A 12070-nucleotide genomic window follows, 5' to 3' on the forward strand; every position below is an offset into this window, starting at 1 on the left:
ATTCTATTTGTTTAAGCTCAGTTTCTAGTTTGCGTTGCGTGGCGCGAATATCTCTCAGAACTCCTCCGCTCTTAGCAATGCAGATTTCACATATGGGGACCCTAAAGGCCTCCCACACCGTGGAGTAGTGTTGGATGGAGACTTCATTTTGGGGAGAAAAAATCAGTTATCTCTTGTTCCAGCACTTCCTTAAAAACGGGGTCTAAGAGGGCCTGTGGGGCGAGGCGCCAGGAGATATAGGGTGATTCCTCATGAGGTGGTGTGAGAGTGAGGAAGACTGGCGAGTGATTGGAGTATGTGCAAGAAAGGTGGGAGGCGTGTGTTAGCCAGGGTGCCAACCCTTCGGTGAGTATCCACTCATCCATGCACAAGCAGAAGGAATGAGCTGTGGAGAAACAGGGATCCCTCTCGAGTCTGTGGGTGAAGGGTATGCCAAACGCCGATCAGATCATGATCCCCAACAATGCAGTCCGAGGGTATAGTGTATGTTAGAGTAGTGATGAGGCTGTGGGTGCGATCTGTCTCTTGTCGGGTCTAAGGTGACGTTAATGTCTCCCCCATACCAAGTGTGTGGCTCCAATGTCAAGTATTTTGGCCCAAAGTATCCAAAAGATTTCTGGGTCATTTGTGTTAGGCCCATTGCAAGAGACTAGGGTTATGGTTTCAGCGGCCAGTCGCCCCCAGAGGATACTGTACCGGTCTTGTGGATCACCGTAGGAGCCGATGGGAGTGTAGGGAAGTGTACGTTTCACTAGGATAACCATACCCCTGGTGTAAGAGGAATAGGATGAGAAGCATCTGCAGGTTGCCCAACGGGATGCAAATGTGGCGGTTGTGGTGGGAGCGAGATGTGTTTCTTGAAGTATGGCGCAGTGGAAATTGTGTCAGTCCAGGTGTGTCTGCACTTGCGGGGATTGCTCAGGCCGCGTACATTCCATGTCACAAAATTATATTTGGGGGGCTAGATTGGGTCTCCATGGTTACTGTGCATATTGGTAGTGGTGTAGAGTGTGTGTAATAGAATCTGAGTAGATGGTACAGGCGTGTACAGGTGGGTTAATACAGTTCCAAGTAGTAAAAAACTGTCCCAATGACCTCCCCCCTCCCACATCAGCAGCCCAAACCTGCTGTGGTGTGTCCCTCCCCCCTCCCCAAAGTCCCTTTGTGTCCCGCTCCACACAGGGGAGGCTGAGTCAAAACACATTAACCATTGCAAACTAAAGGGCCTATTAGGATTGCCCAGAGGTGGAGGAACCGTCCGCAGGGGCAGCGGCGGTCCCTCTGTGCGAATTAGGATGTGACCGCCACCCTGGCGGTCACATCCTGTATTTTTAACATTGCGGCGGGTGCTGCTTGAAGCAGCACCCGCCGCAATGTTAAAAATGCATGTATAGCATTTACTTGCACAAAGCGGCAGGCACCGCGCGGTGCCTGCCGCTTTGTTCATGTAAAAGCAGGGGGGTACCATAGGTACCCCCCATGTGCACCCCCCCCACCCCCTGACACCCTAGGGGCCCGCAACGGGCCCCCAAACTGAAAAGACCACATGCTTTTCCACGGCGGAAAAGCCGCCGTGAAAAGGCATGTTTACGCATGCATCCTAATATGGCTGGCGGTGTCTGATAGACACCGCCACCATATTAGAGCTTTTCCGCTGCGGGACTGTGGCGGAAAAGCTGTGGACGGTCTTCCCGACCCCCCTGCCATCCTATTCTGGCGGGGGTCTTGTGAATCACCGCAGCGGTGAATCCACATCCTCCGGGTCGGCGGTGGCTTCTACTCTAAGTCCTACCCTAGACATCAGTCAATAAGTGGAGTGGTGTGGCTCACTGGTTAGAGGCGGCAGACCCGTAAGCAGAGAACGGCCCGGGACCAGGGTTCAATTCCCGACGCGGCAGGGTCGTGGACCAGGGTCAAAACGGACTTGATAATTCTCGCCTCGGTGCCTACTCTAACCAGGGAACACACTCGGCAACTCTGGGCATTAAGCTTGCCTCATCTCTACAACGGCCCCCCACAGACGCCGGGGATGCCTGGTTTCACCTTGGAGATACCCAGAAAGGGACCATCTCACAGGGAAAACCAGGACGGGTTCCCCAGCGGTCTTTCAGCGCCAGGATACTCCTTGGAGTCACAGTGCGCTTTACAAGTACACCCACACACAAGTGATTCTTGGTGCTCTATGAAAAAGGCTGATGTTTTAGTGGCCTGAATGTTCATACGTTTTTCTGTCACTCACACTTTCTGTTCTACTACACTTCCTCCTTTGGCTCTTCCATTGGTTTGAAATGTCTACAGTGCTTTCCTATTAAGCCTCTTGATAAGGCTGATTTGCCGTTTCTGTTGCTATCCATCAAAGTTAGCTTTTTAGTAGAAATCACCTCAGGCTAAAGGTTCGGTGATCTTTTGGCTCTGTTGTGTTATCTGTAACCCTGGGCATAGTTCGCAAAGTAGCGCTACTCGTAGCTGTGCAAAGGGCACTTCGCACTACGCGAGATTCGCGTATCACCACGCGAACTGCGTAGTGCACTCTTCGCGATGATTGCACAGTGCCCGATGCGTGTCTGCACTGTGCAATCTTTGAAAATGGCATCTTGCACAGTGTGAGCTGTCATTTTCTGCTGCTCAAGTAGATTTTTACTCGAGTGGCAGCTTTCTCAACGCAGGGTCTGGTAATTGCTCATCGCGAGCGGTCGCGCGCATACGTGACCACTTGCGATGAGAAACCTGACCTCCCCGCATTGAGAATCTCGCCGTGAGGTTTATTTTACACACTCCCGATCGAAAACGTGATGTTGCAAACAAGGAAAAAGTCTCGCCGGGATGTCATTTTGCTCGCTCGCGGTTGCCAACTCGACATTGAGGACCGCGAGTGAGCAAAAAATGCCAACTACGCGTTTTTGCACTGTGCAACATGCAATTTGCGTAGCGCGAAGTAGCACAAACTACGCAAACTACGCGAGCGTAGCGTGGTTACCTGCCCAGGGTTAGTTATCCACCCTTTTTTATATTTTTTGTTGATGCTGTAATTTTCAGACCTGATACTTCTTTTCTGACTAAAGTTCATCAAAGTGTTATGCTTCTGAAGAGGTTAGTCCCCCTGTTTTCTTTCCTACTTTCTCATCTGATGAAGAAAGTTTGCTAACTTTATTGAATGTTAACCAAGCATTACCTGTTTATCTTGGCAGATTTAACGATATAAGGAAAAAAACATTCTATTTGTTACCTTTGGCCTTTCTGGCAAAGGGAAGAAGGCTTCTAAAATGAGTTTCTGTGATGGATAAAAGAAACAATTTCTTTGCATATTCTACTTTGGATGATTATGCTCCAAGCATTGTTCAAGGGTGATTTCTAGGAGTGTGGCTGCTTCTTGTGTAAATTCCTAGGGGTTTCTGTGGAAGAGATTTGTAGGTCCAGTACATGGGACTTGGAGCTTACTTTTCATTAGAAATTACAGGCAACCTAATCTCAACGAACAATATGGTATTAAATCACCGGATTTATCATTGTTTGGTGTCATGAGTTTATTCTGTCAAAGGTTGCATTGGCTTTGGTAAACCTCATTTAGTGATGACTAGGATGAGGGCAACATGTGTAGACTCAATGCCCAGATTACGTACTAGTAATCAGTGGCATCACAAGGGTTGGTGTCACCCATTGCGGTGACTCATAGTGTCACCCCCTCATGACTTACCCCATGATGGACCTCTTCTGAGTCCGCCAGTGCCTAATAACGGGATGCATGCCTATAGTTCTCAACCGGCTTTATTTATATAAATAATAATGAAATACCGGCCTACTTACTTTTACACCCTTTTTGTAATGGGGGAATGAGCTACAGGTATAACTCTAGGGAATCTTAAATCAGTTGCAAGTTGCCCTGGACAGGTCCCTACCTGTATCAATTAGACAGTGGCACATATAAGGAAATGTACTCAATCATGGCTTATTAATTCCAATAGTTGTAGCCTCAATTTTATATTCACTTGCACCCACCTTCAGTCAACTAATTAGGTTTGCCACCTGACTGGTTTCCCTTCCTGCACCGAGGCGGAATGGCCGTAGTAAAATCTAAACCCATTGGATAAAGCATAATAATGGTGTAATCTGACAAACTTTTGTTTCTATTAGCACGAACGCGTAATAAAATGAAGGGTGACTTACTTATTTTTGTGCCTGTTTTTCAATGGGTGCTTCTTGTATTAAGGCCCTTTCATTCAGCTTCAAGGTAAAAGCTGGAATATTATCTTTTCAAGTAAAAGTCGAGACATCCTCACTGCCTATGTTATCTTTCGTTTAGAATTACAAAGGCTTGGTTACTAACTTTCTCTATTCTAGCCCCATAGTCCGACTGGCCGTATTAGATATCATTGTGGAAAAGCCGAAACATCCTTGCTTCCTCTATTGTATTTGCTTCACAATCGATGAGGCTTGATTACTACCTTCCTCTATTCTAGCCCCATACTCAGACTAACCACCCACACTACTTCACTTTCCCCTTTTAGGATCTACAAAAAAAAGTCTTCCCCCATGACCACGTTGCTCATCCAGAACCTACCTCATGCAGGGAACCAGCGGTGTCTCAAAACTTCAATTTCTGCCTTTTGTGCAATTAAACGCCATCTCGCTATGTTGGCGCCTTAAATGCCTCCTCATTTCTCCTACATCAACACGTGAACGTCAGGGTCATATGACCTGCATCTCTACATCTTAGCGGACTGTTAACTATTGGCACTCCAGTTTTGCATGACGCAACAAAAACTTCACTAGGACTTGTTACATAAAACACCCATATTGCGCCTTCCATCATCTAATTATATGTTCAACATTGTAAATAGTCTCATTTGGGAAAGGTGTTATTCCCGTCCGAAGGTGACCTTTTGCTCACTCCGCAGCTGAAGTGACTTTTAAGAGAGAGTGGACTTCTTCCTTTCATGTGTTGTGGAAGTTAAGATGATAAGCAGCTTTGCGCCCCCCCTCTCCTCCAGCCCACACACACACCTAAATTCCAGGAGTGCCTGTGTTTTCCCGTATGACATCATACACGCCGCCACAAACATCCTCAGTGGTATACGGGTGCCATTGCCTGGCCTTGACATTGTCCCGCGCAGTTATATGTGGCCGTGTAATTTATGTTGTTGCAGGACAACACTGTGACACTGGCATTGAGTGTGATTTGCGCCATAGTTATGCTTACATAAAACAGACATATGTAGCTAAGCATGTTACTTACTTATCTTGATACCCTGTTGTGCTGTAAGAATGTATCAGGTTCTTTCAGAGTGACTGGCTGCAGAAAAAACGTGCACGCGGGGAGACGCGTGCTGCTGTCAGTAGCGTAGTCCTCCAGACAATTTATAATGAATCAAGGTGTGTAAAATGTTAGCATTTACTCGCTTTCGGACGAGTTTCTAAAACGTTGCTGCCCAATGGTAAAGTCCAAATTTAGCCTATTCGTTCTAAACACAGCCTCGAAATATGATGGAACTTTCCTCAAGGTTTGAATTTCAGAACAATTACACGATTTCAAGCCTGTCAGTTTATAAGAGCAATAACATATATAAATCGTCTAGTTGACAGTTAACTTTCACACCTTGGAAGTCTGGAAAAAATAACTCAATTTGATAAAAACTTACATTTATTTTTTTCATCCAGTTTCTGTATCCTGGTTAAATGCGGTTCAATACGCCTAAACAGCAGCCAATGCTATCATTCACATATAGGTATTTGCTCACCCATTTCGGTAATTTACATCAGTGTATGTGATGCCTTGCTGTTTTTAACTACTCAATCAAGGTTGTCCCCTTCTCCTTTAATACCGAATTTGACCGAGATGAAAGAATAAGGGGAACATAAGTGATGCACAGCAAAACAGATAACGGAATAACGATGCATCGGCTGAAAGAGATTTCCAAATATAAGCCTTGTTCAAGTTAGCACGTGTCACCCCATGTGATGGGGTGTCACCCGGTGCGGTCCGCACCCCCCTAGTGACGCCACTGCTAGTAATCGTCAATCCTCTTACTCCGAATCATCCTCATCCTGGTCATTATGACCTGCCCACCTTCTCTGGGCCCCGGGCTTTGACAAGGCTTTGCAATACAGGACGTGCTGGGGGGATACTTCCTTATTGTAGCACACTGCTGAGGGTGAGTCGCATCAATTAAAATATTCCTGTTTTGTTTCCTGTCGTGGAGATTAATAATACTATGTGTTTAGTAATGACTGCAAAAAGGGCAAGTTGAACTAAGAGCCATAAATGATAGAAAACCTGAGAGTAATGAAGATTATTGGTAAGTAATCCAGCTATTATGTGGCATTAAATGACAGGTTTTGGGATTTGGCAGTCCCCTCCTTGCCTCTGCTTGTCGGTTTCTCACACTGTCTTGTAGCATGAATTCTCTTAATTTGTTCCATTTAAGACCAGTCCTGTGTTTCCTAACCACCTAATTAATCCTTTCCATTTAAACCAATTAAAAGACAAAGTTTATGAATCCATCAGGACTATTTTAAATGCTCCAGTAACCTCATTTACAATTTTAGAGTTCTAAGCAGCACAGGACAGTACTTATTCACTCTGATTGCAACAAATAACGCATTCACATATTTGATAAAAACCGAACAGCCCTTTTGTATTTTTGAGGAATGTACCTTTTGTTCAGCAAGAATAAAAATGCAATGAAGGTAATGCTTTCCTTTCTTTTTATGCAGACGTTGGATTCTGGACGCCGTTCCAGCGATTGGCAACCCTACGGCCCTAAAGTTCCTGAGACATTACATTGAAAGAGCCGAGCTAACTGAATTCGAAGCAGCCCAGGCGGTGCTCGTGGGCTTACATTTAATTAAAGCTGATCACGACGCGGTGGCAGAAGCGGCGGTATGCATTCACAGTACCTAATCTTTCTCCACCAGTTCAGTAAAGCAGAGAGCTATAACAAGCAAGCATCAAGCATTATGTACTATTCATTCCTTAAAGAACAGTAAAAAACACAGTTAGAATCAATAACTGCAAAATGAGTTGGGACCTGAAGTTAAAACCAGAGAGGCAATGTATAGAACCACATACTGCGCCCAAGAAACTAAAATAGCTTAAGAATTGTTCATAGTGTTAATGGTTTGTTAGTCTGTAAGCGTGGAAACCTTTTGTACTATTTCCCTTTGAATCAGAAGCCTTGTTGTTTTGCTACAAATGTAATGTTGCAATTTGTCAGCCAGACCGTTTAACTTTGTATCTCTGTTCATCAGAGTGCAATTTAGGCATGGTACTGACCCATGAAATGGCACTGTAAGAAGTGCCTTATAGCATGTGTTGATGACCCAGAAAATGGCACTGTAAGCAGTGCATAATTAAACCACAGTACAATCTCGTTATAATTTATTAATGCAAACATAATATGTGCGGCCTGATTATCAAATCCCTCTGTGCAGCTTGGTTGCACGAAAGGCTTTTTATAAGGTTGTAGATTTGCTTTTTGTATTAGCAAAAGGTGAATTTGCACCTGCGGAGATTTACTCACATGTGATGTTACACCATTATGGCGTGAAAATTCGTGGAGGTTAATCCGGTCATACTGATGGAGAGCCAGCATTCCAAGTCATCTGATGCTTTTAAAGTAGGAGTGGGCGTAATATTCTGTGTGGCCACAGAATTTTTACCACTTAGCATTACCCTTTAACATGGAGTTCTGGCGGAATCCCACAAACCGGCGGGTGGCAGAATTTATCTCTATCCAAGCTCCAAAATATGCGAACTGGGGAAGTGCAACTGAGATTTGGTGTCGCCTAGAGCCAATTTTTTTTGTGGGCGGCCACTGGTGTTTACGAGCGGTCCCGGTCAGGGGGCTGCCATTCGAGTAGATTTGCTAAAACTCTAGTAGATTTTCTGTTCGAGCGCCAGCAAAATCAAAAGTTTGTGCTTATTTTCAGCGCTGCTCGCGCTACCGGTGCTAAATGACAGTGCGTGATGCATATTTTTCACCTGTTGGTGGGATTACACAGAATCTCACAGAGTTTTTCTGTACTTCCGCAGCATTTGGTGGTGTGAAACGCCACAAGTTTCCCCCAACTGTACTTTAGAGGTAAGTTAACACTCACAAAAATAATGAAAGTTTGTTTTTTCTTATTCATTAGGAAGGCGCAATCCTAAGGGATAGTGGTAGGGTAGCTCCTGTCAAGGGCATGATATCTGTCTCAATCCAGAGATCTTTCTGTATCCAGAGTTCATCCAGAGAACATCCTTAAAACGTATTCTAAATTATCGGCATGTGTAAGTGCACACATGTAACATTTTTAACTGCAGCAATGTCTTTGTATTGGAGGAAATTGGAAATTGCAAAGGAAGTCCAGTAGTACAACTCGGGCACTGCAATTTACATACCTTCCGATGAGTACTTTTCGAATCCTGTGTGAATTTGATAAAAAACGTAAATGTTCCCCAAATATAGGAGTAAACATAGGAGAGTAATTTTCAACTCTTTTTCAGAACTGGGCCTTTAGAAGTGTTTATATGTGTCTATTGTTTAATAAGAGTAGATTTCTTCTGCAACTGCTTCGTGCAAAACTTGGTTGAAGGGTACTCCTATACTGCAAAGACTTCATGGCCTGGTACTCCCCCAAGTCCCCTTTTTTACCTTTGTTACCTACGGCCAGCCCCTGCCCGGATGGGGTCTCCCTCCCTCCTTCAAGTCAAGTATTGAGACCACACCAATTTTGGAATTTTTGGATTAGGGGGAGTAACCCCCCCGGCCGTATTTATTACAAAATTAAAAAACATTATTTATTAACATTATTTACAATTACACAGAAAGGCCAGATACATTGTTAGGCCGATGATGTCACATGGCTAACCTTAACTCTAATACACATGACACTCCTATTGTAAATCTAACAATACATATATACACTTTCTGCTTGTCCCCTCTAGAGCCTACGGCAAGGTCAATAGCTGGCAGCCTCCTGATCCCAGCAAACTACGAGAAATTACACCGCCGGAGTTGGCTTGCGCAGGGGGTAAAGCTTATTGGACAGATACTTTCCACCGGGCCCCCCCTACGCCCTGTGCCTTAAACTCCATAACGGGGGCTGCAGAAACTCTGCCTACTTGCGCCCTGATGCGCATGCGCGTGCGGGGGTGGCCACAGGTCCACTGGGAAGACAGACTCCCCCGGCCCCCGCACCCTGTCAGCCTACCTACCGGCTGTCACTGCCAATGGAGTTACATGTTTGACCGCTAAGGATCGAAGACTATGCTTACCAATCATGACCTTACCGCCTGACCGGAGACACACAACTAAATACGACATTTTTACCTGATATCAAATAACATGTACTGACATTTATTTCAACATTACATACTTCAGTTAGATAACTCTGTACTAACCAATCCTGTTCTTGACAAGTTTACACATATTGGCACTTTTATTATAAATTCAGCAAAACATCGCATTCACATTGACTATCTCCTGGGATACCTGTAATGAAGTAAAAGAACAAAGCAAACCTATCAAATTTTCATTACTTCGATCTCCTGAGATACCTGCAATAAAATGTAAATGAACATAGTAAAACCGATTACTGACAGACATCATAACCGGTACCTACTCATCAATCTTACACTAATGCTATCACCCGAGGTACCTGTGATAAAAACTTTTCTAGAGAAACATCAAAATACATTCCTGACCAACGCATTGAAATTACCTGCCTTAGGGGATGGTGGGTGGGAAAACGAAATTACGGGCTGCTGGTGGCCCGGGTGCTGTGCCTGTGGGGAGTGTAAGAGCAAGAGAATGTTCTGCTCTCCACACACCCTTTTAACAGGGGGGGCACTGGCCAGTCTAAACTGGTCTGGCCCCGCTGGTCTGTGTTTGTGTGAACCGGAAGCACTAAAGTGCTTCCGTTTCACGCCCCGCCATAACCGGCCTACTGAAGGAAAATGGGGGAGGTGGGAGTGCTCCTCCCTCCTCCTTTCCCCCGGGGACAGGCTCGACCGCCGTAAATGTGGCCCGCACTATTCTAGCGCTCGGACTGTTCCATGTCGCCTGGTACTCCCCCAAGTCCCCTTTTTTACCTTTGTTACCTACGGCCAGCCCCTGCCCGGATGGGGTCTCCCTCCCTCCTTCAAGCCAAGTATTGAGACCACACCAATTTTGGAATTTTTGGATTAGGGGGGAGTAACCCCCCCCCCCCCGGCCGTATTTATTACAAAATTAAAAAACATTATTTATTAACATTATTTACAATTACGTAGAAAGGCCAGATACATTGTTAGGCCGATGATGTCCCATGGCTGACCTTAACTCTAACACACATGACACTCCTACTGTAAATCTAACAATGCATATATACACTTTCTGCGGGTCCCCTATAGAGCCTACGGCAAGGTCAATAGCTGGCAGCCTCCTGATCCCAGCAGATCCGAGAAATTACTCCACCGGAGTTGGCTTGCGGAGGGGGTACAGCTTATCAGACAGATACTTTCCACCGGGCCCCCCTATGCCCTGTGCCTTAAACTCCTTAACGGGGGCTGCAGAAATTCTGCCTACTTGCGCCCTGATGCGCATGCGCATTCGGGGGTGGCCACAGGCCCACTGCGAAAGACCCCCGCACCCTGACAGCCTACCTATCTGCTGTCACTGCCCCTGGAGTTACATGTTTGACCGCTAAGGACCGAAGACTATGCTTACCAATCATGATTTTACCGCCACAGGACAGCATAGTCGCCCGACTATCTGTCCTCCCCGTCAGCCCACTAGGAAGGTCATCCCTGTTATTCGCCTGCCCCTGGACTCAACAACAACCCTTCGTCCTAAGTGTAAGTCTACGAAACTGTGCTCTTGTTTCCAAAATTACGCACCATGGCCTTGAGAAACTGCAAGTGAACCTAACAATAGCACATCCGTCAGTGTATTGCCCTACTGACAGGCTAAAAACGCACACTACTGTTAATGATACTATGTAACAGTGTAATGATGCAAACTTCTCCCTGAGTCACAGGGTAAAGAAGCTTGCAATTCACGTGAAACAGAACCAATGGGCTACAGCATGCGCAGCTGAACGTACTGCTCACAGCACAAAATGGTTAGTGCTCCTAGCCTTCGGATAAGCAGTGCAGTTTGTATGCCAGGCCTATAGCCTACCTCCTGAGCCTGCACCCCTCTTTTTTCGCCCACACTCTCAGTCCCGGCTGCGTAGACATGATAATGTGTGCCACCACATATGAGTCTAGTGCGTAAAAACTGTACAAACCAGGGTGCTTAGGTATTGTATGTTCCGACCTAGGCATCTAATGCCGGAATGCGCCCAAGCGCAGGCACCGTGACACAAACACAGACATCTCCTGGATATGTGTTACCAGGGCGCTGAGGTACCGTGTGGCACAATACATTAATAGTATAAATGTAGGAGCACAAAGGGGGTGACTCACCCCAGGCATATAAAACTTGATGGTGGATAGGTATCGTGCGACACGGACATCCCCATGCTCCAGCATTCTGGCACCAAAATTGCTGAGATATTGCGTGCTACCATGCATAACTCATCATAAGTATATGGACACCAAGAGTGCTTAGGTACTGTGTGACAATCCACAGGCATAACTTGTGTTCGTGGATCAGCACATACGGTGCAGAGCTATAGGGTGACATCACCAGCATCCAATGCGTACGTATACCTGCGATGGGTGAATAGATGATACTTGATAACAGACTCCTAATACATATTCATAACAGCACCCACATGCCTATGGCACTCTCGAAGGTGTGACAACAAGGCTTGGGATGTAGTGACTGTATGTAAGTGACCAGAGGCAGGTGCCTCTCGAGGCTAACCACAAAGACTTGTAGTATATTGACGTGACATCACCCTGGTTTGAAATGTCTTGAAGTAATGCCCATAGTAAGCAGTCATGCTTCAACCTGAACATGTCGATGGTTTGACCATTCAGTGCAAAATAATGGACCCTCCATTGATGCGCAGCATTGTGCTCCTCGCGCCTCAGATTGACCAGACACATTCGTACCCCACGAGTAAGTTCTAACCAAAAAATGTGGCATGAGATTCGAGTGAGCTA

General features: G+C 45.8%; 1 protein-coding gene across 1 annotated transcript in view; it reads left to right on the plus strand.

Annotated features, from left to right (window-relative positions):
- Window positions 1-12070, plus strand: part of LOC144766461 (vitellogenin-1-like) — a 1095729-nt gene that overhangs the window by 361986 nt on the left and 721673 nt on the right. The window contains exon 9 of the mRNA XM_078650353.1: window positions 6712-6877. Within this exon, the coding sequence (XP_078506479.1) occupies window positions 6712-6877 (166 nt within the window). The remainder of the gene's footprint in view (window positions 1-6711; window positions 6878-12070) is intronic.

This window comes from Lissotriton helveticus, chromosome 1_1 (genome assembly GCF_964261635.1).
Source record: "Lissotriton helveticus chromosome 1_1, aLisHel1.1, whole genome shotgun sequence".
Taxonomy (NCBI): Eukaryota; Metazoa; Chordata; class Amphibia; order Caudata; family Salamandridae; genus Lissotriton; species Lissotriton helveticus.